The sequence below is a fragment of the Trichosurus vulpecula genome, chromosome 9, assembly GCF_011100635.1.
Source record: "Trichosurus vulpecula isolate mTriVul1 chromosome 9, mTriVul1.pri, whole genome shotgun sequence".
NCBI classification, from domain to species: Eukaryota; Metazoa; Chordata; class Mammalia; order Diprotodontia; family Phalangeridae; genus Trichosurus; species Trichosurus vulpecula.
This window is the reverse complement of record NC_050581.1, coordinates 129,180,602-129,207,609: the sequence shown is the minus strand read 5'-3', so window position 1 is coordinate 129,207,609 and position 27,008 is coordinate 129,180,602. Positions and strand designations below refer to the sequence as shown.

At 38.2% G+C, this 27,008-nt stretch overlaps 1 protein-coding gene across 1 annotated transcript; it reads right to left on the bottom strand.

The window, feature by feature from the left end:
* Nucleotides 1-524: 524 nt before the first annotated feature.
* On the bottom strand, nt 525-24,751 carry UPP1 (uridine phosphorylase 1). The gene is made up of 8 exons (XM_036738969.1): nt 24,574-24,751; nt 19,629-19,693; nt 10,283-10,400; nt 9,363-9,521; nt 8,281-8,395; nt 5,124-5,333; nt 4,888-5,034; nt 525-743 (listed from the first exon to the last, which is right to left on the bottom strand). The coding sequence occupies exons 2-8, from the start codon at nt 19,670-19,672 to the stop codon at nt 601-603; spliced, it is 936 nt and encodes a 311-aa protein (XP_036594864.1). The 5' UTR covers nt 19,673-19,693; nt 24,574-24,751; the 3' UTR covers nt 525-600.
* Nucleotides 24,752-27,008: the final 2,257 nt, after the last annotated feature.

The following is a 27,008-nucleotide window of genomic DNA, read 5'->3' as shown; positions in this document are numbered from 1 at the left end:
AATCCTGTGATTTTTCTACGGCAGTGTTCATCCGGAGGGTGAGTACAAAAGATTGTTGTTATGCCAAGCTCAGAGCACAGATTGCTTGCTGGGCCTTAGCTCGGGGAAATAGGGTGTCTCCTATTTCCTATAATCTCCTATAATGACAGTGTGCGTGTATACACATGCAAAGCCACACCCTAGACATATCAGAACCCTACTAAACTAATGAAGAGACTAGAGCCAGCAGGTCTGAGTGATAACCTATTGTCCAGAGAATCCCAAGAATAAATAATTTTCTGATGCCCGTGGCACACTTTAGTGGCTATAGTGAAAAATATTTAAATGAATTTTTGCTTTATTCAGGTTAAAATCCCTTAAAATATTGTCCTATTGTAAATTTACAAATAGAGACCTTTGAGGGGCCAGGATTCTTCTCCTAGGAAAAAACCATAGCATCCCTCTAATTTTTGCCTAAAGACCACAAAAGTCATAAATAAGAAGTCACTTTTATTTGACATTTGATTTACAAAATGTTAGAAAGAATACAAATGGGACACATTATTTCAACTGCAAACAATTATAGTATTTTCTCAATGTAAAAAAAAAAAAACAATATTTTCATGCTTTTCCTTCCAGACGTTTCTTGATGAAGTATCCTACTAACTTCTGTGGTCTCTTTTGATACTCAGCAAGTACCTCATGGGAGCTGCTAATCTGATCTTCACGGAGACGATTTAGAAGAGTAACACACACGACAGCAGCTGCAAAAAAGGAAAAAAGAGCACATTAAATCAACAGGGGTCTCTGATGTCCTTTAAAATAAAGAAAAGTAATATTCGAGAACTATTATCTACTTTGTTGCCAAATGGCACCAAAACTGTCAGGAAAATGGAGCAATCATTCAGATTGGGGCTTAGAAAGGACCAGTGTCTGGTTTGAGAAGATCCCTGAATGCTACCAAGATGATGCCAGAAATCTATTTCCTCCCCCTCCCTTTACACTGTACTATTCTTTTCCCTCCATTCTCAGCACCAAACTAACTCTATAGGCAAATGCCTCCTCGCCTTAACAATCCAGACCAATCTTTCCTGAAATACGAGATATGGTATTTCTTTTCTTAAATTGTTGTGAGCTATCTGTAAAATTAATCACATGCTTTAAGTGTCATGATAGTCTTGAGTTATTTCTTTAGTTTTCAAATGAATGATTTGAACCTTGAATAGTCTCTCTCCTCTCAGCCCTCACCTTATCCTTTACTATTCTATAAATAATACTACATATGAGAGATTTTTCAGTAGTGCCTTTCAAAACTCTCAATCAGGTAAAGATTACCTGAAAACCACCAAAAAATACCCCTAAAAGTCAGTTCAAACATCTTCACTAGGGGAAGGAAACAGAGTAGAAGAAGAAAGTAATTAAAGGACCACTAATAGGTATATGAAAGGTATCTCTCTTAACTGGTAAATGTTGCAAAGAGCCAAGAATATCCATTTAAACCTGGAGTTCTAACCATTTTTGTGCCATGGACCACACTTTGGCAGTATAATGAAGCTTGAGGACCCCTTCTCTGAATGTTTTTAAATTAATACAGGATTATAATAAAATGAATTATATTGAAATGCAATTATCAAAAAAAATTTTTAGAGAGTTCACAGGCCCCAGATTAAGAACCTCCTGATTTAAACCAACTTGCTCACTTGCTCAATTCACTTCCTGTATATTGTGCAAAACAATGGCAAGGTAAATGCACAAGAAAAAACATGTATTTAGAATACTTACAATATGTCTTCTTGGTGTTAGAAATAATAAGTTCTACTTATAACCTTGCCAAAAAGAAATATGTAAATCTTCCTTTATTGGAATTTCATGTTTAAGGAATTCATCAAGCTAAAAAATCATTTTGACAAGCAGCACCCATAAAGTACATATAAGAATTTAGGGTTTCTTTGCCAACATTTCATCCCTGGCTACCAGAGCCAGCTGAAGTGCCTTGATCTCCCATTAACTCCAAAAATCTATAACAAGCAGCATTTTCCAAGGCTGAGATATACATATATCTTTAAATATGCCTGAGCATAGGCATCTGCCTCCAGTTAAATAAACAAAGCCTTAGGTTGGGGGCAGAATGATCAATACAATCATGTTATAATAATTTGCTGGTCACTGATGGACATTAACCAAATGCTAGATCAGCTCCACCTATTCACACAGTAATAAACATATAAATAGGTGTTACTATGGAACAATTTCTAGGAAGGTAGCATTCAATTCAAGTAAAATAATTACTCTGGATGTAAAGTTAAGCATAGGTTCCCAAAGTGGGTGATACCACACCTGGGGGGCCGCTGGAATGATGGGGGGGTTGGTAGTAGTCTTGGGTGAAATTGCGGGGCAATGAATAAAAATAAGGGAGCAGTGACAGCATAAGGAAAGAGAAGACAAGAAAATTTTGAAAAACCGTTTGTACATGTTTCATCTGTTGTGTAACAGATAACATTACATTATTTTCCAAACAAACACACAAAATGCAAGTTATAACTGATCAGTGGTCAAGTCCTCCAACAGGTCTTAAGAAAACAAGGCAGGTCAGCTTTGTTGGTTAAGTCCAGTATGCATCCGCAGGAATATGTGCATGTAAATGACTTGTTTATAATACAATACTATAGGGCTGCATGATGTAATAGTGTATCAAAATTTCAATGCAGGAAAAACAAATTTACAATAAATTATTAAATTTAAAATGTGCCCATTTTTTAAAACAAAATTATATATTTTTTTGAAATGATGCAAAATTTAAAAAAAACAACACACAACAAGATTAAAGGTTGTAAAGAAAGTAGATTTCCAAGGGGGCACTAAGTAATTTTTTTTAAAAGGGAGTGGTAAGCCAAATAAGTTTGGGAACCTCTGAACTAAAGGTTAATAGTGATCTAAGGCTGGTGAAAACTTAACTGTTAAAATTTCAGCTGCTGCTACTTTAACAAAGGGAACAATTATATGCTTCCCAATGATGGGGGAGGCAAAGAATTACAATGCTTTGCTGTAATTCACTCTCAGTGTCTAATTTGCAATATAACACATCCTTACAGTCTCTATTATTAATCGTTTAAAATTTTTAATAGAAAGTTACTGTTTTCCTTAAACTATATATGAAAATATTTTAAGCCTGCAGGTCAATATTTTTCAAGCGGAACCCATCTCTTGTCATTATAATGGAAGTCAGTAGGAAAATGAAATTCACTTTATCAAAACCTACTTTTATAGTAAAGGTTACTGGAAGACATCTATTCCATCAAACAAAGAATATTCTTATGGTACACAGTAAAATGGAAACAACTTGGCTTAAAGGCATTTTCCCAATTTGATATGCAAAACAAATGGAACAAAAAGCTTGTTTATTCTTGCTTCCTTTGAAATGGAGAATTCCACAATCCTGATTTTCCTAGTGCTTTAGAAGCTAGTTGACCAATTCCAAAGGACTCCAATGTAAATCTGAAGCTGCACTTATACAAGAAGCCAGAATGAAGTCCAGAGTTGGCAGCACAGAGAATTCTAGACAATCACAAGACCAAAGATGCACAGGTGGAAAGGCCTTTAGAGGCCATCTCCCTTATTTTACAGAAGAACTAAGACCCAGAAAGGCTAAATTATTTACCCAGTCACACAGGCTAAGTGACAGGGCTAGGATCCAAACCCAGATCCCCCTATTTAAATTTCAATGTGACCTTTCACCATACTCCACTCCTTCACTTCATAACAGTTACAGATACAGTTTCTCTCCTCTCCTCCCAACCCTTTTCAACTGACATAGAAAAGGGTTTTAAACTGTAGCGGGAAGAAGGGTCAGGGGAGATATTTCAGCAATATTAGCTCTAAAAGTAAATTGGATATAACTAGTGGCCACTAGGTGGCGCAATGGAAAGAGCGCTGGTCCTGGAATTGGGAGAACCTGAGTTCAAATAAGACACTTGCTGTGTGATCTTTGGCAAGTCACCTAAAAATCTTCTGCCTCAGTTTCCTCAAATGTATGATGGAAATAATAAAAGCACCTATCTCACAAGGTTGCCGTGAGGAACAAATGAGGTTATATTTGTAAAGCACTTAGAGTACCTAGGCAGTAAAAAAAAAAAAAAAAAATGCTTTAAAATACTGGTTTCCTTTTCCTTTCCTTCTGATCCCAACCCTGTGGATGACTCAAGATACAGGGTGAGGCTTTTTGTTTTGTTCTTTCCACTCAAGAGTCAATTCTAGCTCTGGCTCCTCCACTAACTTCTTTTAGGACCTTATGCAAAATCATTGCTGCTTACAGGCCTCATTTTCCTCATTCAGAAAATGAAAAATTTGAGTCATATGATTTGAATGGCTCACTAGAATTAAAATTTTATGGGTCTACAACTCTGTGAAATCTGATCATTTAAAGACACTGTGGGGCCAAAGCGCAATCAACATGAGCCAAAAAACTGTAAGATTTTCTGATACAAACCAAACCCAATCAGAATTACCTTAGGTTCACATACACAAGGCACTACATTAGAGTCACACCTAAACAGTACCAAACATCCAGATCGAAACAAACAACTGCATTTCCCAGATATTTGATTTCATGGAATACTATATTAGTCCAGCTATATTTTTGGTTCAGCAGGCTTTTATAAATGGAGAATCTAATTGCCATGTATTAAAAACTTTTTTATGGGGAAATGAACTGAAGTCCAAATAACCAACTTACAAATGTGTTTAAAAACACAACCAGTTTGTTGTGTTTTACATAAGGGATTTACCCATATTTGACTTCATTTTTAATTCTGCATCCAGATGCTTTGCATTTTTGTCTTACAGTTCTTTGTTATATCTAATTGGAAAAGTTCCATTGTAACAATACTGTGGGTGAGAACAGAAGCATACCTTTGATGCTGCTAGCACCACACATGGCTGCAAAGATAGAAGATTCCATCTCAATGTTTCTGATTCCTGCATCATAAGCTGCCTGTAAATATTCTTGCTTATCCTTCTCAGTATATGAGCAGAAAGCACCATCCAGCCGAGCTTGACCTAGGAAGTACATCAAGGATTAATGAGCCCTTTGGTATATATTCTGTTTTCTAATTTATTTAAATCGATTAAGCAAACAGTAATCTTACCTTCATAGAAGTCTAAGGTACACATGGTGTTTCCTATAACAGTGTTAAACTCATTCATCTCCTTGGCACAGGCCATTAATTCCTGATTTAGTTCATCACTAAGCTCCGTACTTCGCACTATGCGTTTCCCCAAAACAATTTGTTCAAATTCAGGTTTGAAGCAAGAATCCGTAGCTTTTCTAGTTACCACCACTGAACCAGGCTCCAGACCTAAAAAAAGGGTATATACTTGACAAATATAGCAAGATTTCCCAATCAAAACGTTCACACAAATGCATGCTCACATCCAAAGACAAAGAAGGAGGTCTGCTGTGCTGTTTCAAAGTGTACTGCCTTTGGAACTTCCCTTCTGCAAAAATTGTCCCCTCCATCCACAGTGGAAGGGAGAATGGTGGACTAGTCCTCCAGTCTGCTAGTAACTGGGAAAAGACTAGGTTAACTTTAAAGCTAGTAACCTTCACATTACCAACAGAATGCAGAATACTAGCTTTGGCTCCTTCGGGTATAGTGAATTGCTATTCTTTATTTACTGACACTCCCATCAATGAAGTTAACAATACAACAGAGGAGGTATAGTGGATTATTTATAAATAATTTCTAAAATGCCTTATTGATATGTGGAGAAATCTAATAAACCTGTGTATTGTGGTTTTAAAGGAAATATCTCCCCAAAAAAGAAAAGTAGCCTTCGCTACCAAGGAAAGTTATGTAAACAGAAATCCTCAGACTGTAAAAATTTGATTCATTTTATCTTAAAGGAAGCCTCCACTATCTTTCTCGAGATTTCTCGCCCCTCACCTGCGAGAACATTCAGTGAAATAAACTTCATAGAAGTTGGGTTTGCTAATCTTTGGTGTCTCTCGAGATACCAAGGTTAACTCATTCAAAGTTAACACATTCTCCCCCCAAATCACCTGCCATTCTCACTTCCATCTCTTAGTGGAGCTTCCTCCAAAGTTTTTTATGTTATCTTCTCCTACAGGAAGTCATTCATAACACACCCTCTCAATTAATAGTGATCCTCCCTCCAATCTCTTAGTATATATTTTGTAATTACTTTATATGTACATGTTGTTCCCAATAGAAAGTAAACTCCTTGAGAACAGGAACTTTAATTTTTGTCTCTGTATCCCTAGAATCTAGCAGTATCTGGCACTTAGTAAATCTTTAATCAATGCTTATTGAATGAATCTGGTACCTAAAGCTTTCCCTTTAATCAATAAGAGACAATAGATTTGACCATGAATTATATAAATCCCTTCCCTTCTCTGGGTCAGTTTCCCCTTTTGGAAAATAATGGAAGACTGGGGAAGATGGCTTAGATGATTCCTAAGATTTGCTTTCTTTTTAAGGCTAACTTTGCATGGTTCTATGAGTTTACGAAAAATAATTCAGTGAAACCAGATAATCTGGAAAGTACGCTATCTCTATCTAGTAGCTTATACATTGTAAATGTTTGCTATTTTTCAACAAAAATCCAAAATGTCTGAATTTTATTTAAAAGATATATTTTGAAATACAATCTAGTTGATGTGTTTAATTATCCATTAATTTATAGTCTTGAAATTCTATCCGTAAGGATTGCTTTATTAAAAAGGAAGGAGGGAGGTGGGGAGGGAGGGAGGGAGGCAGGAAGAAAGAAAGGCAGAAAGACAGAAAAAAAAAGAAAGAAAGGCAGGAAGACAGGAAGGAAGGAAGGAAGGAAGGAAGGAAGGAAGGAAGGAAGGAAGGAAGGAAGGAAGGAAGGAAGGAAGGAAGGAAGGAAGAAAGAAAGAAAGAAAGAAAGAAAGAAAGAAAGAAAGAAAGAAAGAAAGAAAGAAAGAAAGAAAGAAAGAAGGAAAGAAAGACCCAGGATCACATTTAACCAGCTTTCTATAACTGAGGGCTGAAAAATGCCATTCAAACTAGACAATGTGGTAAATTCCTACACAAAGGAAAAAGTTTTCCTATGACTACCATACCTACAGAAGTGTGTGTGTGTGTGTGTGTGTGTGTGTGTGTGTGTTTTATATTACTGGAAAATTCTAGTTAACCCAAAGTATTTTCCTTCCTCCAAAGTCTTTCCTCAGCTCACAAAAAATGAAAGCTAAATGCTACTGTCCAAATGTCAAGAATTACAAAGTTCAACTCTGGGGCTTGGCTTTACTCTCCCCTTCAAATGGTATCAGTTCTGCTGTGAATTTTGTAAAGAGCCTCAAGCAGAAAGAACCCAATTCAATTCCATTCTCTAAACCAGCTGTTTATGTATGCGCATCTTTGCTTGCCTTTACAATAAAACATTTTTTTTATCCAAACCCACAACCTGCCACGTTCAAGAAAATATTTAGTATGAACGGAACTGGATTTTTAGTAACTGATGAAGGCGATAGTTCATTATTAAATTTAAGATAAAAATTAGCTATAAACATTTTTGCAATGAAGTTGAATATTAGATTTGCACAGTAAATATGTACCTCCTTGAACTTAGATTTTGTGGATAGTATATTGATGAAAATCAAATGTATTCAGCTTAATCCACATGCAGAAATCTTACTTATTGGTAAGCACGATTTCACAGATTTTGCTCAATTTGGGGATATTTTGAAAATCACAAGTCATTCAAAACCAAAGGAAATGCTATGCAAAGCACTTTGAAAGACAGTTTATAGAAATGCAAATATCACATTAATTCTAACTTAAGGTAATTAGCTAAACAATATAACCATTTGGAGATATCTAAAAACAAGTCTGCTTTGGAGAACTTTGTCACATCTTTTTAAAAGGGTAGGGAAATTAGGTACACTAGTTCCCACTTGGATAGAGCTTGTCGACTGCTTAGCTAATGAAGAAGCGGGGTCTGGATCATTTTAATTGGCCCTAAAAAGTTCTCAAAAACAGAGCCAGCCATATCTGACTTTTCAATATGGACAGATGTCCTCCTACAACATGATGCTGTTACAAGGGAGGCCCCATCACCATGCTATTAAAACTTTAAAAAGAGGTGCTTCCAGTAATAAAAATGTTTGGACATGGTCCAAGACAAGATTTTCCAAATACTAAATTCTATACTATTCTAGGAGATTTAATAGTGCAAATAAATAATACATTACTATGGCCATATATCACTATATTTGAACCAAACTGATTTTTAAAAATCCAATATATTTAGAGAAGATACCTATTCCACCGCATGTGCCAATGCGAATGACAACAACATCAGAACACTTGGCATGGTACAGTAACTTGATGAGTTCATGTAACATGATTCCAATGGAAGGAACTCCCATACCATGCTGGAAAAAAAATGACATGTAAACTTAAATTATTAGAAATATAGCATATTATCTTGAATAGGATTTCAAACTGTACAGATATTAACCAAATTATTACTTTGTAATTCAAAATTCTTTGCCTTATAATGGAGTATCAGTTTTCATTTCCACAACCCTCTCATTTTATAGATGAAAAATCTGCGGACCAGAGTTCAGTGGCTTCTCCAAGACCATTCAAGTAGTGTCTGGGGCAAGATTTTTATCTTTGATAATGTTAAAATTCCAAATAAAATAACTCAAAGAAACTGGATGAAGAATTGTGGCATCCATGATACAATACTCATGCGAAATTGAGCAAATCACTGTCTCTAAACCTCTATCTAGCCATCACAGGGTCAAGAGACTCAAGGGAGATAAAGAACCAGAGATAAAGGGGAGTGCAATTTAGATGTAATTTAAATACTTGTTATTTGTAGAGTGATTTACAGTTTAAACACCCCAGATCTTAGATTTCACAAATGTGAGTCCAGCCTCAGGAGACACAGATTACTCCTCACCAAAGGCAGCCCATTCTCCAATTTCTAATCCTCTCCCATATCCACCAAAGCGCTCCACCCACCCAAAACAGTAGGGGCCTTTCTAATTAAGGAAATCCAGGGAGTAGAGATTTCCAAAGGAGGAAACTTTGAAATTCCCAACCCCAATAGTACCCCTACCATTTCCAATTTCATGAATGACAAAAAGGGAACGATTTGAAATTCCCAACCCCAGTAGAACCCTTACCATCTCATTTCCAATTGAATGAATAACCTAAAGGGAATGCTTTTAAATTCCCAACTCCAGTAGCACCCCTACCACCTCTTATCAGATTTCACAAATAACTTGAAGTCAGGGTTTTTCCCCCACATCTGTATATGAGGAAGAGGCATGAGTGTGGCTTACAGGAAAAGGATTAATCAACCTAATTAACAAATGATACTGTACTTACGCTAACTGATAACACAGGTCCAATCTTATACATGGCATAGCGGTCAGTTCCTTGACAAATGTTAGGATGGTCCATGCCAGGTGGTGCAAGCCCCAATTCTTCACCAATATAGCTAATGAAAGATTTCATCCGGGCAGGACTTCCTCCAACGCATACAAACTAACGAGGAGATCAAATAATATCACATAAATATCAAATAATCCACAGAATACCATCCTTTACTGACTACCCAAATATAGGTTGTACCCCTAAAATAAGCTATTTTGAAGAGAGAAAGTGTACACATAGATGCATAGATGTTGAAAAATAACAATTAAAGTCCACAGAAAAGTTTTACGCAAGAGAGATGGTGGGGGGAGAGGGAATGAAGTCTATATTCAGTTCAAGAAATATAAAATTTTCAGATATTTAATTTTTGTGATACTTGACATGTTGTAAAGTATCTTGAGTACTTCTCTTTAAGTAAAAAATATGTTGGTGTGATTGCTTTCTTTTCCTAAACCATCTGTTCAAAGCAATTTGTGAGTAAGTCTTATTCCTTAGTAGTAAAACTTCTACCCTTTAAAACACTGATAAATTACTGGGAGAAAATAACCTTTTAAAAAAAACAGTAAATCTGGGCTGAAAGAAGCCCAACAAAAAGGAAATCGTGAATCTTTAAACATGAGGAGGGGGGCAGCTAGGTAGTGAAGTGGATAGGACACCAGGCCTGAAGTCAAGAAGCTCTGAGTTGAAATCTGGCCCTCAGACACTTACTAGCTGTGTGACCCTGGGGCAAGTCACTTAACCCCTATTGGACTCAGTTCCTCAGCTATAAAATAGAGACCCACTTGAGAAGGTGGGAGAGAGGGACAGTTGAGAACTTAAATTTAACAAATAAATAAAGAAAATTAAGAAAAAAATTAAATGCACATACTTACCTTTACATCTCCAAACATAGCCTGTAAATCATGAGTTTTAGTTCCAAGATTGAAATGGTAAAGAATATCTTCCTTCATTTCTGAAATATGTGGGTTTGAAAGCTGAATTGAGTGTTCACTGTTATAAAATAAGAATAGAGAGTAAAAGGTTTATTTTTTTAAATGCCCATACATCTTTCAGAGAAGAGGCTATGTGAAGTTACTAGGCTATGGAAAGAAGGCCTAGAAAGTGGGGGTTATAATTGATAGGTCCTCAGTAAATATAGCAACACCTAGTTATAAGGTCTGGTGAAGAGGAGGGGTTCCCTTGGGATTTATGATCATTTTAGGTTGCAAATCTAAGATAGCTGGCTTAGGTTGCAGAGCCTGGGTTACAGTGTTGAGCATTAGCATTAGATTTGGGCAGTTTTTCTAGGTCCAATGGACTACTCAAATTAACCAAGTATTGGTCAGACAAGAAGCATCAATACCCTTAAATGGAAATGGTAAGGAGAGGGGGGGAGAAATGAAGAATTAGAATTAGATATTTGAACTAATCAGTTCATAGGTACCAACTCAACATGGAAAAGACACTGATGCCAGCCCACTTATTGCCCTCCGCATTTTCCTTCTTGACAGTTCTCTTTGCCACCTCCATGTGGCATAGTGAAAAGACGGATGAACTTGGAATAAAAAGGTAGAGGGGGAGAGGAAGGGAAGGAAGGAAGGGGGAGAAGAAGAGAGAGAGAGAGAGAGAGAGAGAGAGAGAGAGAGAGAGAGAGAGAGAGATTGAGAGCACATTTATTAATTGCTCTAAGGGCCAGCTCTGCTGCTTCGCAGCCATGGCCTTCCTGGCCCTCCACTGCAAATGGCAGATTTGAACAAGAAGTTCTCCGTAGTTCCTTCGAGCTCTGTGAATATGGATAGAATCAAGTACTGGGAGAGAAGAGCAGGGGACATTGTAGGGAGCAATTAGGTAGCAAAATAGTCATGAGCGGGCAGAAAAGGAGGCAAAAAAAAATAGAAGAAGATGGGAATGAGAAGCATAAAATTTCAAAAGGGGACAAAACAATGAGAAGCGTGGAAATAGGATTAGTTTTACACTTCAAATACTACTCACATTTATGTAAGCTTGCAAAACATTTTCCTTATAGCAACTCCTTAAGGTGACTAGTGGATGTATTATTATCCCCACTCATAATAAAGGAAATTTGAGGTTCACTTTGAGCCCATCATCAGAGAACAAGGGATGTCTGAGGACGGAGGCCTCCAACTCTGGCATTCCACACTAATTCTCATCTGAATTAAAATCCTGAAAATGTCTAAGAGAAGCTTGATGTTTGTTATAAACAACTCTGGTCCTAGAATAAGGGTGGGCAGGAAGGAAATGTAAATTAAAAGGGATGGGAAGTGATCTTTCTTCTGGTCCTAAAATCAGAAAATTTCAGATTTCCAAGAGATCAATTCAGCCCTCTCATTTTACAGAAAAACAGAGAGGGGGTAAAGGGATTTGCCTAGAACTTCTCAAATCTTTATCTATTCAGAATCTACTCCCCATCATATACCCATTTTCCATAGAAAATGCTGAACACCTGGCCTGGTACATCCTCTTGCTCTTTAGATTTTCAACTGAATTCAATTCAACAAACATTTTCTAAAAGTCTGCAATGTCCAGAGCACCATACTAGGACAAAGGAGAGATATAAAGTGTAGATAACTAAATTAAAGAAGCACAAAGTATAAGCTGGTAGCTAAATAATAAGAAGCACCAATCAGATTAAGATAAACTGGGATCTCTGTGAACTTACTATTTAAATGACATGAGAAAGACACAGATGGAGTCAAGTAATCCCCAGATGAAAAACAAATGTATGGAAAAGCCGAGATTAAATTCACAAGCTTGAAAAAACTAATCTGGCAGTTTATCAGACTACATTGATTTTTGTCTTTCGTCTAGACCTTCTAATAATATTGTTTCTTCAGATCAAATAAGTCACACCTTGAACAAACTTTAATAACTTAGTCCTTATTAGTACAGGCATCATTTTACTTCTCTGGGCTTTACTATACTCATCTACAGAATGAGGGAGTTGGTCTAGATTATGTCCAAGATTTCATCTAGGTCTTCCTACTGTAGATATGATTATCCCCTTTTTAGAGAGAATGTAGCCATGTTGCTGTTAGTCATTTCAGTGGCGTCTGACTCTGTGATCCCATTTGGGATTTTCTTAGTGAAGATACTGGGAGTGGTTTTGCCATTTCCTTCTCCAGCTCATTTTACAGATGAGGAAACTGAGGCAAACAGGGTTAAGTGTCTTGCCCAGGGTCATACAGCTACTAAGCATCTGAAACCAAATTTGAACTCAGATCTTCATGACTCCAGGCCTGGCACTCTATCCAGTATACCATCTGACTGCCCTATGGCATGTAATCATAGGATGACGTAATTTTAGAAATGGCTTGACAATGTCACCCATATATTAAATAAATTCCAGTGGCTCTCTATTACCGCCAGGATGAAAAATAAAATCCTGTTGGGCTTTCATTGGTTTCCATAACCTGGCCCTTTCCTACTTTTCTGGTAAGTTTACTTCTTACCCCCCTCCATGGATTCTAGGATCCAGTACCCCTTCCTGTTCCGTAGACACAATACTCATCTCTCATCTCCATGCATTTTCATTGGCTGTCTCCCATGCCTGGAATTCTCTCCCTCATCTCTACCTCCTGGCTTCCCAGCTTCCTTCAAGTGCTAGCTAAGATTATACCTTCTCCAAAAAGTTTTTTCCAATGCCCCTTAATGCTAGTGTTTTTTTGTGATTATCTCCAATTTATCCTTGGACAGTTATTTGCCTATTGTGCCTCCCATTAGATTGTGAACACCTTGAGAGCAGGGAATCTTTTACTAGCCCCAGCACTTAACGCAGTGTTTAGCCCATGGCTGGCAATTAATAAACGTTTGTTGACTTGCTGATTCAAATATTTTTCTAGTCCAACCACTGTACAGTGGAAGAAACCAAATCAGTAAGGTTAATCAGCTAGCCAACATCAAAGACCTCATTAATAGCAAGGCCAATTTCTTACCTGGAATCTAGAGACTGAATGACTCCTTATGAAGCCCAGATCAGAAAGGCCGAAAGGATTGTTCCCAAAAATGAGTTGTTGAGGCTAAACAAGCAGCATTTGTTCCACATATTTAGCACATAACTTAAATATATACATGGGGCAGCTAAGCAATGCAGTGGATAGAGCACAGGGCCTGGAGTCAGGCAGACTCTTCTTCCCAGGTTCAGATCTGGCCTCAAACACTTACCAGCTGCATGACTATGGGCAAGCCACTTAACCCAGTTTGCCTCAGTTTCCTCATCTGTAAAATGAGCTAGAGGAAGAAATGGCAAACCCTCCAGTATCTTTGCCAGGAAAACCCCAAATGAGGTCACAAAGAGTTGGACACGCCTGAAAAAATAGATTGAACAACGTTTCTTTACATAAGCAATTCACCTTGGTTTTTTTTTTAATTTAAATTTATTTGTTTAACAATACAGAGCCAAGAACTATAAGAAGGTGATGCTATGTGCTTCTATGCAAAATCAGTCTATATACACACTACATATGCAGACTAGCCTACTGAGATGGGAGTTTGCCATGGCCCGTCAAGAAGTAAATGGTAATGATGCTAGTGTTAAATCCAGCATTTTAAGGAGTTTCAACTCTTTCTGACCACCGAGGTGCCACCCTCAGTGATCAAATAGTATGTATTGATGGAACATACTTGGTGATTTCAGTTTATTATTAAACTCTGGACAAATTATCTCTAATGAATATTTTGGAATAAGGAATAATTTTTAATGACTTTAAAAGTGTTCAACTGTTAACACTACATAAGGCAGAATATTTATAACTTGATTTGCAAAAATTCTCAGACAATAAAACGTGCTAAATAGTGAAGTAAATTTCTGAGAGCTATTTTTATAAAAGATTGGTCTATTTTTCCTGTCCCTGTTCATTTACTACCTACTCATTCCTTAACTCAGCTTCATGTACTCCAAATTCCATCACTGCCAGGCTACAAAAATATGCCCCTCCAAGGTTGCCAATCACCTCCCTCACCTTCAGGTAAGAAGAATAACTGTTCAGAAAGTGAAGATTCATGTTGATGGAGCAAGAGACTGAATCCCTGGGAACATGTGCTCAAAGAAGAGAAGATGTGCCTCACCTTTTCATTCACGGGAGTAGGCCTTATGCACCAATGATATCCAAGGAGGCCTTGAGTGTCCTCTTTGTTATAATCATAAGATAGGAGATTGGGAGTGGGGCCATCTCTCCTCCTTCCCAAAATACTGCCCTCCCTTAACTATACTTGTTTTTATGGCCTGTACAGTAGACAGTAGTATTGGACTCATAATAAGAAGGGATCTGGTTACAAAATCCTGGTTCCTACACTTACTGAGTTATCATGGACAAGACACTGGGCCTCATTCTCGGTTTCTTTGTCTGCAAAATGGATATATTAATATTAATAAACTATGCTTATTAATTCAAAGTTGAAGAAAGCACTTTGTAAGGGACTACTACCTAAATATGAGTATGCCCCAAGAGTCTGTAATTCTCCTTTTATTCTTTTAATCAGAAATATCTGGTCTCTAACTATTATTTCCACTTAAATTACTTCAAAATCTACATCTCTCTTCCTAATGTCTCCTTAGCAGCACTTCTTTATTTCCTCTAGTTAACCTATTTGCAAATTTCTACCCTGGTATTCTTCTGATTCTGGTTTTCAAAACATCTAACACTACAATTACTACTTTATTAATAATATGCCCCCAAAGTTAACTGCAATAGCTGCCCTCAGGCTGCTCCAGGCCTTCTCCCCAAGCCTGTGCCTTTGTTCACACAATCTCCAAACTCCCAGAAGGATGCTCTTCTCTCTGTCCTTCCTTTGGTGCTCAAGTCAAACACTGCCTCCTCCATCAAGCTTCCCTGCCAACCCCAGCCCTAAAAAAATAACCCCATTCTATTCCTGCAACACTTGCCTGTTTTTAAAATACATATCCCGTCTCCCCAACAAGGCTACGGGTCCTTTAAGAGCAGAGGTTTTACCTTGTATCTCTTTGTCTCTCCAGAGCCTGGATGATGTCCTTCCTATATATCAGACAGGATAGAAATGGGACTGGACTTGGGATTTCATTAACAGAGTGAACTTTCAGATGAGAGAACTCCCTCTATCAAAAAAAGGATAGTTCCTTCTCTAAAAATTATAGTCAGAGAGTTGCCTAGGACCCTGGGAGGCTAAGTGACTTTAATTCAAATGTTCCTGGGTTCAGGGCCAGGTCTCTAACCTCGTAGTAGGCAATGATAAATAATTATGGTCGATGCTGCTGGGAACTCCTCCCTTCCCATAAGGTCTTTATTACTGTAGCAATATAATTAGTCTCATGTCTCTGAGATTATATTATCCCAATAAAATACAAAGAATAATAAATAAACACCTTCTCGGGGAACCGCCCAGGTTATGAATCTCTCTCACTGTAAGGCTGACTCATTTTTTTTTGTTCATGATTCAAATGCTGACAATGTATTACAGAGTGCATTGTTTAGTGTTTATCCAGTGCCACACTACAGGCCCTGCAAAGTCAGAGGCCAGCGAGGTTCTGGAAAGTTCCAAGAAACTGGGTCTGAGCCAGCTTGATTATTCCAGTGAGTGTCAGAGGCACAGGCATGGAAAAAGAAGGGGGTAGGGTGCCACTAATATAAAATTGGAAAAACCTTTTTCCCTTAACTTCAAATATCCTCTCCTTACTCCCAATCTTCTCCTATCTTATTATCAAAATAAAGAGGACACCCAAGGCATTCTTCCAAAGGTAGCCACTGGTGCACAAGGCCACTCCCTATGAATGAAAACATAAAAGGCACTTGGGCTCTTCATTCTCCAAACACATGTTCCCAAAGATTCAGTCCCTCACCCCATCCACATGAATGTTTACTTTCTGAACATTTATTCTTCTTCCTATCTATCTTCATACTAATAAATTCTGAGAACGCTTTAATACACATAAAGTTTTGTAACGATATAGTCACATCTCTCTGAGATGTGAGAGAAGCTTCAAAAAGCGCAAGCAGTTCTATCGCAATTGCTGATATATATATATATATATATATATATATATATACTTTAGTGACTAAGTGTGTCAAATTCAACACAATGAAATTTAAGTCACTTACAGTGGCATGCATAAATGAAAAACGTGGAGTTCAATATTCTTGCCAAACACATTTTCAGGAAGATGCCCCGGATTAATCCAGGCCAAGCCAAAAAGTATTTATGAAGAGCTTATATGTTTCAGAGTGAAGGGAGAAGACTGTACACAGCAAGAACAATATTGTATGATGATCAACTGTGCCTTAGCTATTCTCAGCAATACAATGATCCAAGACAATCCCAAAGGACTCATGTTGAAAAATGTTATCCACCTCCAGAGAAAGAACTGACGGAGTCTGATCAAAGGATACAATTTTTTACGTTCTTTTTCAGTTCAAGTTTTCTTCCACAAAATTACTAATATGGAAATGTTTTATTACGTGATTATACATATATAACCTATATTGGATGGCTTACTGTGTCAGGGAAAGGGAAGGGGGGGGGGATAGAATTTGGAACTCAAAAACATTTTTTAAAATGTTAAAAGATTGTTTTTACATGTAATTGGGGGAAAAACTAAAATATTATTTTAAAAAATTTTTTTAAAAAGAGTTTGTTTCAAGCTCTGTGGCAAGGCAAAGACAAAAAACCAAAACCAGCCTTTGTTCTCAAGGAGTTTCACTCTACTAGGGAGACAGCATAAGTAAACAGTTAAGTGGTGATCATTTGACAAGGGACAGAAAGAATACCTACAACTAATTAAGGGATCACAGAGGGATGCCATTAGGAGGTAGCATAAGCTGAGCCTTGAAGAAGGCCAGAAAGGAAATCTGATAGGCAGAGATAAGGAGAGGAGTCATTCCAGAGAAAAAGAATAGGTTCAGAGGTTCAGAATAGGACACAAACCAGTTGGGCTGGAACAAAATGTGTGAAAAGAAGGAATCTGCAATAAGCCTAAAATGGTAGTCTGGAGTCTTAAAGGTTTTAAAAGCAAAGTCAAGGAATTATTCTGTTTTATCTTAGAGGTGATAAGGAACCATTGTTGGTTCTCAAGTAGAGGTATGACACAGTTAGACTTGTGCTGTAGAAAAATTATTTTGGCAGCTACATGGAGAGTGGACTGGACCAGAGAGACTCCTAATAGAGTCTAATTCAAAGACTGTTACAAGGAAGGCTGGAACTACAGTATTATACATGTAAGTGGAGAGAAGTGTTCCAAGGCATGATAGGTTGTGAAGGTATAATTAAAGAGACAGCAACAGATTGAACGTGAATTGACTAATTCATGAAATTTCAAAAGTGCCTTTTTTTCCTCCTTTTCTGAAGAAAAAGTGGAAATAAAAAAGTAAAGATAAAGAAGCTAAATTCACTGAGTACTGTAATTGCAATGACTAATCATGACTCCAGAGGAAATGAGGACATGCACCTTTTTCCTTTTGGTTAAAAAAGGGATGGGCTATATGGTAAAAAGACAGGGGACACAAGTATGGAGCGGTCCATACACTGTCAGGTATCATCACTTTGTCACTTGGTTTGGTTTAACTGTTTTTCTCTGTCACAATGGAGAATTTTAACTCTGTGTGTGTGTGTGTGTGTACACATGTGTGTGTGTGTGTAAGTACACTCAAGCCTGCTTTTGCCCCCAAGGTCGCAGGGGGATGGCAGGGTAGGGTATATAAGTCATCTCTATCCAGAAATGGATATAAACAAAAACAAATTTAAAAATAAGAAAAAAGCAATGAAAAATTAATATACAACATGATGAAGTGGGGTATTCATCAAAATGTAAGACTGACTAAAAAGGAGACTATAAAGAAAAAGTTTCAAATGCTAACTGAACAAATATGAATATTTATTTACATATAGTTAGGTGGACAAAAATGATTTGTAAAATCAAGGGAGGAGGGTAGATTAAATGTTAACTGGCCTCTAAAATTTTCCCAGTTTTGACATTCCATGACCTAACTTAAATATGAGACTCTTCCATTAACCACAAACACAATACATTCCAACATTAGTTTAACACAGGGTTGGGGAACCTTTGGCCTTAAGACCACGTGTGGCCTTCTAGGTCCTTAAATGTGGAAGTATTAGATTCAGTCAAAAGGCCACACTTAAGGACTTGGAAGGCCACAGGTTCCCCACCCCTCTTTTAACAACTAATTCAAAATATTGCCGTAATTTTCATACCACAATCTTGCATCTGTGTATTAGAAATCCATAATATAGATGTATCAAGGACAGCTCAAAGGACCATACATTCAGAATTGTGAATGACCAAAAGCATCACCTAGTCTAGCCCCCTCATCTTATAGATGAAAAAACTGTGAAGCCCAGAAAGGTTAAAGACCTGCCCCAAAGTCACAAGGCTAATAATTAGTGGCAAAGGCAGGCCTGAAGCCAAGTCTCTAAATCCAGCTGTCTTTCCACCATAGGCTGTCCCTAACATATGGTTTGGAAATAAAATTATTAAGACACATTAATTTAATTCCCATTACTATGAATAATGAAAACAGAAATGAAAGAAGTCATTAACCTTATTCTTACTCTGTAGAAAAGGAAGTAAACAATTGATAAGTGAAAATGTCTCAGCAGCAGAATCAGAAGAAAAGGAATTCATTTCTCCAGCTTTCATTTCTTCCCCTGGGTTGCAACAACCCGACAAAGGAAGGAGAAACAAAAGTCATGGGCTGAAAGAGCTATAATGTTGAAACAAAGGAAGAATTCAAGGTTCAGAAGCAGACAGGCAAACTAGCTGGGAAGAAATCAGAAATTTTTAATTGATTTATTTGGTGAGAAGTACGAAAGGACGCAGAGGGGCCAGTGACCCTGATGATGCACTGCACACTATTAATAGCTAAAACCCAAACACAAGAAATAGCAATAAGCTACTTGTTGGAACATGACTATCAGTGTTGGCATTTGATGAACTGTTATCCTGCCAAGTGATGAAAGAGCAGGAAGGAATAACCTATAAAATTACATTGTGACATATATGTGTGGAATCTGGCCTTTTTATAGACAGGAAGTAATCCTCTCTCAAGCCCTACTTAAACTTAGGGGTCTGGAGGGAAACTGCTGAAATGTCGCAGGGATGAGACTTCAGTCCAGTTTTTCCTGGATCAGAAGCCGTGGTACCCTTTGCCACACTGAATCTGGTGATTTGCATGATAAACGAGGAAGATAACAGAACACATAAACTGCAAAGAGGCATCCAGTTTGGAATCTTACTCTGAACACTGAAGATTTTCAGGTTTCTTTTTCTCAGTTGCCATTCTTTAGCTTCAAGCTGGACCCTGAGGGAAAAAATCATAAGGTAAAGTGAATTCACTTAAGCATTCTATGGAGCCACAGACTTCAAATAAAGAGCTTACATTAATTAAGAGCTGACCATCTGCCAGTCCCCATAGTAAGTGAAGAGGAAACAAAGCAAATCAATCCCTGCCCTCAAGGAGTTGGAGGGAGGGGAAAGGCACATGTAAATAACAAGGTAGTCTTTCAAGAGTTTTCAGGGTCCCAGTTAGCCACTTCAAGAACAAGTGAGACAGGCAAACTGCAGTTTATTTATCCATTCAAAAGTGTGACAAACATCATGATGGACAGGAGTCTCACAGTGCCATAGATGATGATGATGATGATGATGGTGATGGTGATGGGATATGTGGGCAGGAGGTTAAGAATTTCTCCCACAAAGCAGTTTTGGATAAGACCAGTTAGAGCAGGTAAACAGGAAAAGGTACTTTTTAAAAAGAGAAAGGGAGTTTACATTTACAAAAGAAAGAAAGTATCCTAATTCAGCACGGTCATTTACTCAGGACTAAAGAAAACACTATCTTCTCATAGGCTAATTAACATTTGTTAAGCCCCTAAAACCAGCTTAATTATAAGATAAAAAGAAAAGGGGTGACTTCTTTGAATGACAAGTGCTAAGAGTTTTCTTTTTGTCATTTTAAAGTGATTGGGAGAAAAAAGGTAAAGAAGGAGCCATTCAGTAAGGGTCAAGGAGGGATATAGGACAAAATGGGGTCAGTCACGCTCTCCCATAAAATCACTTCCAACAGTACACAAGTAAAATCTATCTAACTGGCAAACATGTAAAAAGAAATTTGTGGGAATTTTATGCAGAGGCTGCATAAGTGACCACTACACATAAAAATGAGAACTCCTCAAAATGTACATATTTACTGAGATGCCTTTAAAATAGAACTCAGCAACAAGAAATTTTTCATAAACATATTTTGCTGAGTTTGTGATCTCATCAATGTAAGTGCTCATGAAGAGATGAGGGCTGTAAAGGAGTTATATCAATAAATAGCTGCCCTGTAAAACCAAAAAGGTATTCTTAAACTTATTATCAAAAAAGTAAAAAAAAAAAGGGAGGGGAGGAAAAATGCAAAATTAATACACTATGTGAATAACCAGGGTGTTCTCCAAATTCTAAGACAGATTAAAAAATACTACAAAGAAAAAATGTCAATTATACTATTAATTGAATATGCATATACACTCTCTAAATATTGCTAATAGGATAAGCATTAACTATATAATGATGTGGGGTAAGAAATGGACTAGATTATCTCTAAAGCCTTTCCCAGGATGGATATTCTGTGACCTTCAATAGCAAAGATCACAACCCACCTGTGCCTTCCCATCCCTTGCAACATTTGTCCATGTACTCCAATAAATCCTCCACAGAAGCAAGGAGGCCTTCCACTATATTATGTGGATATCAATTAAATATACAAGATGCCTATCACCTATTCCCTCAAATATCTTAACCACATGACTGACCTATCTCCTCTTCTAGTCATACAATTCTTTGATAATATAATTTGGCCTACTTTCTTCATATAAGTTTCCATTACCATTTATTTCTCCTACGTCCTTTGGTTGAAACTGCAAACTTCCCTCTTATGAAAAGAGCAACACAACCCATTTCATAAGTATTTCAAATATTAATAAAAATACTACTCAATCCTTATTGAAAAAAACTTCTCCATTTCCTTCTTTCCCAATAATTACTATCAGATGATAGTAATTACCATGATTCACTCTGACAAAAGTAGGTCATTTGTCACTACAGAACAAGAACTATGGCTCTGCCTTAACTGTCTAGAACAGGTTGACTCTGTCCACAACACCAGAGGGTAACAGCGCATTCGAATTCAGGCCTCTGACTTCCACCCCACAGTTATATCCTCAAATATAATGATACTACAGGATTATTAACCATCAGGAGCACAGACTATCCAGAAATTTAAGTGGATAAAAAAGTCTATGCTAGCATAATAAAGTCCAAACACATTAAACCATATTCAAATCAGGCATGAGATGAAGCAGCAGATGAGAAGCAATAATAGCTAGCATTTATAAAGTGCATTAGGGTTTGCAAAGCACTTTACATATGTTATCTTATTTGATCCTTGCAATAACCCTGGGAGGTAGGTGCTATTATTTGCCCCTGTTTTACAGATGAGCAAACTACTGAGTCAGGCAGTAATTACATGATTTGCTCAGACTTCTGAAGCAAGATTCAAACTTGGCTCTTCCTGACTCCAAATCCAACATTCTAACCCCTTAGCTGCCTCTAAGCAAAGAGTCTATATGGGGGAAGGAGAGGGGAGGAATATAAGAATCATACAAAGCAAATAAAGTCTCAGAGGGTTTCTGAAAACCAGGTCAGCTGAGCCTGGTAGGTCTCATCAAGCTGCAAAGGATTTGGATGCAAACAAGTTGATAGAATGTGGTTGTGGCCAACCTAACCCTAGCTAAATAGAGAAAGCCAGACACATTACCAGGAAGTTCACCACCTGGGGTAGTTTTGATTAGTCACTGGTGGCAGGAATAGCCACTTTATAAAATTATGAATATATATTGCAGAAGTAGAATTTACAAGACTTAACTAATCTGATATAGGGAAGGAGGGAGAAGAAAGTAAGGATGACTGAAATTATTAATCTGGTTAACTGGATGAATGGTGGTAGCCTCAATAGAAGTAGGGTAAATTTGGAGGAAGAGTGACTTAAGAGAAGAAAATGTTTAATTGCAATCTAGATATGTTGACCTTGAGATGGTTTCAGCTCTAGGAGAAAGATACAGTGAGTGGGGTGATGGGAAAAGTAACATCCACAGATGAGAAGTTAAAAATGTATTTCCTCCTGTGAAAATATGTAGCCTCCCCATTTATGAAATAATGCAAAGCAAAAAAAAGAACAAAATATCCTACGTATCCTAACGGAGATTTAGAGTGACTAAAAAGTTGTAACACTTAGTTGGTTTTATGCATGTACTTAAATATAAATAGTTGTGAAGGAAGTCTAATTGGTTATATTGACACATTAACATTCAGAGGACCTTGCGTATTAAGACAAAGGGAAGAACATAAACCCCAGGAGTATATTTGGCATTCCAAGACAGCAAAAGAATGAGAAGTCTCTCAACCAAACTGGATGCTCCCCTATAAAGAATTTACAGAAAGTCATGACCAAGAATTATACAATATGAGAGTATGTGGTTAGAGAGCACTTACACATGGTATGCACCACAAGGAGCCATTCAAGTATGCTTAAAGAACAATGAGTACCTTCCCTCCTCCCTAAAATCTCAGTACTTTGTGGCATTACTTTATTAATTTTAACATACTGGCATCATATGATCATTATGTAGCATAATTCTGTTCTAACCAACAACAGTTATTATTACTATTGCTACCATCCCCAAGCAGTTCCCTCTTACCTCTCTCCGCCTCTTTGGAATTCCTAATCTCCAAGACTCCGCAGGAGCTCCACCTTAGATTAATAAAGCCTCCCTAGAAGCCCTCCCCAGCTCCATCACAATAGGTATATGCAAAACAGATGCACATCTCTTTTGCATATACCTAAACCCATAGAGATGTGTATCTCTTTTGCATCTATCTATATCTACACAAGTTTTTTTCTCCCCATAAACTGTAAGCTTCTGGAAGGCAGGAACCGTTTTACTTTTGCTACCTACACCCATCTGCTAGCAAAGTGCTTTGTATATAATATGTATTTAACAAATGCTTACTAATTGAGAAAATTATTTATTGCTACAAGTATTTTGCTTTTGGGATCATGAAATTTGCATATGTTATCTCTTGGACAAGACAACATCCTAAACATAAGGGAGCATGGAATGGGGCTAAAAGCATCCTCGTTCGATGCTCCCTTAAAGAAAATACTTTCAATGGAAAGCAAAAATTCCATCCTCTACTTTCCATGACTAACTATAAGAAAACCTCATTTTGTCAACAGGTAGGGCCAATGTGTTACTCAGAAGTCTTAAGCCCATTTTACTCGTCTTTTCAGAAATGAGTTGAGTCAGTTTCCTGGTGACTTCAGGCATATAGGACTTAGAAGCAACGAGAAGGGAAAGTCCACTGACTGGAGTCAAGAGCTGGGTATAAATCCCTGTTTAGTAGTAGTTTACCACCTATATATATACCCTTGGGAAAAACACAACCTCCAGATGCCTCAGTTTCCTCATCTGTACAGTGAGAATTGCACCAGCTAGCCTCTGAGGTCCCATCCAAATCTAGATCTATGATCCCATGACTTCTCTGTGCTGCAATACTTAAAATGAGGATAATAGCCTTTCTAATGAGGTTAAAACAAGAAAAGTGCTATTAAGTATTAAGTACATAAATTTAATTTTTTTGACGGGGAAGTTCCCTTCAACTTCCTCCCACGGTTGGATGGTTTCCTTTCTCTCTCGGAGGAATAGGTCAGTCAACAAGAATGTATTATGCGATTACTATGTGATAGGTATTGTGCTAAATATTAAAGATGTAAAAGAGTCCCAGACCCCAGCAACTTACATTATACTGAGGTAGCTAACATGCAAAAATAAAAAAAAAAAAAGACAAGGTGATCTCAAAGAGAAGGTGGTGGGAGCGAGGGTAAAAATTGGGAGTGCGGGGACGGGGAGGGTAAGATTTTCTTGCAGAGGATGGCTGGGATGTGACCTGAATCTTAAGGAGGCCAGGAGGTTGTGTTGAGCAGGGAGAACATTCTAGGCATAGGGGTCTGCCAGCGCAAAAACATAAGTTTGGGATATGGAGTGTAAAAGGCGAGGAAAAGCAAGCTCCGATTTCCCCGGCTCTCCGTGCCCCTGGCCGTCCCATGGAGCTTCCATTCCTCTGTGCAGCCCAACTCACCTGGTGCGGGTAAGGGCTGACGCGGCGCGCACCTGAACTGCGTGCGCTGTGATGTGTGCGAGTGGTGGGCTCCCGAATGGAGAGCCCGGCTAGACAGGGCTGAGCGCCGGGGACTTCTCTCAGCGCGGACAGCCTGGTCTGCGCAGCTACTCACTCCTCACACCCCCTGGGAAGACTGAATCACACCCGGGAGGCGCCCGGATCTTAGTAAGCCGCTAAAGGGAAGCCCAGCAGGATACTCCGCCTTTGCTCATTTCCCGGAGGGAGGAGAAATTCATTTTCTCACCGGCGCAGAGGGAGGAACGCGGGGAGTGGAGAGAGCGACCGCAGAGCCGAGTGGGCCGGCAGTGTGCTCCCGGTGCCCTTGGCTCCGCCCTTCCCCGCCTCCTGATGGCCGCTTCCGCCACTCCAACCTCCCTGCCCAAACCAATTTCTCTCTCCGGCGTTTCCCCGCACTTTGGGGAAGTGACTCAGCTGGCTCTGGCGCTCCCCGAGAAGCCGGAGTAGGCGCTCACTTGTCCGCTTGTCTCCTTGTGTACGAATCTGGAAAGAAGGCTCTGTCCCTTGGTCCCACCTACTCCCCCGACAACCTTGTCCTTTCTTCCCTGCATGGTCAGAGCAGATGCTCAGAAGGGCTAGTGGGGGGCTGGGGTGTGAGAATTACAGGTCTCTGCTACCTGGCTGGCCCACTAGGCTCTAGGGAGAGAATAAGCTTGCCCCCCCAGATTGGTTTTCCCATTCCTATTTTGTATTTACTTCTATGTGCTTAACGTAAGGAAGTAAACATCACCGCAAGGACCTGAAGGGAGGAAATGTCGAGACCTTAACCAGAATTACTCCTGAGGAAATAAATAAAAATAATTTCTAATAAGGAAAAGTGCTCCCTCTCCACATAATATTCACAATAATAGCATTTATATAGCGCCTTAAGTTTTAAAGTGCTTTACACATGCGTGAAATTAAGTACCTAAACTGAAAGCAGGAGGATTATGACATCATGGAAACAAATGGGTTCAGGTCACTGTTATTCAGACTTCCCAGGCTCTAGTACTCAATAATAAAACAACCGCTGATATTATCCTACTAAATTATATGTAGATATTTAAATACATTTTCATAACAAAATCCCACCACTTAAAGCCACTAGTGGCTAGAATTAGCCAGTATAAGAGAAAAAAATAAAATTCTGGACCAGTATAAGGATGTGGATCCCTAGTAGGAAGTCTTAAGTGTAGAAACTCCCTCTAGGAATGCAATTAGATACCTGTGAGGTGATTACCCCTTGGTCTTGCGACCAGACTGAGGACCAGACCAGGAAGGACTTAGAACTTAAATTAGGCATTCCTATGTCCAAGACACGCATTGTAGCCCGTAGAGATCAGAGAAGCATATGTAAATGAAGGTGATCTAAACAAAGATACTTTGAAAATAGCAAGGCATCATGCACATTGCTTTTGATAAGCCTATTATTTCATTAAACATTAATTATTTACTAAATAACAGTTAAACTGAGAAGATACAATATTGATTAGGTATGGTCTTTGTTCTCCTGGAGTCAACTGTGCAGGACTGAATCAAAGATTTAGAATTGTCAAGGATTTTAAAGGTCACCTAGACAAACCCCTTCATTTTACAAATGATTAAACTCAATCCCACAGAAGTTAATTGAATATGACAAATACACAAATAAGTATAAAACAAAATAGCCCCTTTATTAGAGAGGCCAAAATCCTAAGTCAGGTAAGGTTAAGGGAGGAGAAAGATCATTACCAAGTGACAGAAGGATCTTTGAAAGCTTCATAGAGAAGGTGAAATTATATCTCAGTTTTAAAGGCTTTATCTTTTTTTTTTAACCCAGTTCTAGGGAGAGAATACGCTTGCCCCCCAGATTGGTCTTCCCATTTCTGTTTTGTATTGACTTCTATCTGCTTAACTTAATGAAGGAAACATCTGAGGCAATAGGGCTGCAAGGACCTGAAGGGAGGAACTGTTGAGACCTTAGCCAAAATCTGGGGGGAGTTTTGCAGAAGTTGCAGATAACTTGTGAAGGCCAGCAGACAACAAAGAGCCTATGACCAACTACTTAACCCAAATTTTACAATAAAGTACTGTAAACACCTGATAAAAGAAAAAGAAAAAATTCAGACTTCTTCTCTAGCACAAAGGGAGGGCTGAAAAAATTTTACTCAAATCTTCCACATCAAGGGGATAGAGTCCGTAACCCCCCAAGATGTGGAAGGGATAACTGTATCAAGTAATAAAGATCTATAACAAAATTAGATAGTCATCACATACTATGTTGTTCTAAATATTTATCATCTATTTGCTATTTTCTCTGTCTCCCCTGAATGTGCACAACCTTTAAGTGCTATTATTTTTCAGTTTATGCCCTTATCTTTTCCTTTAAAACATCCATATTCAGACAAGGACCAAAC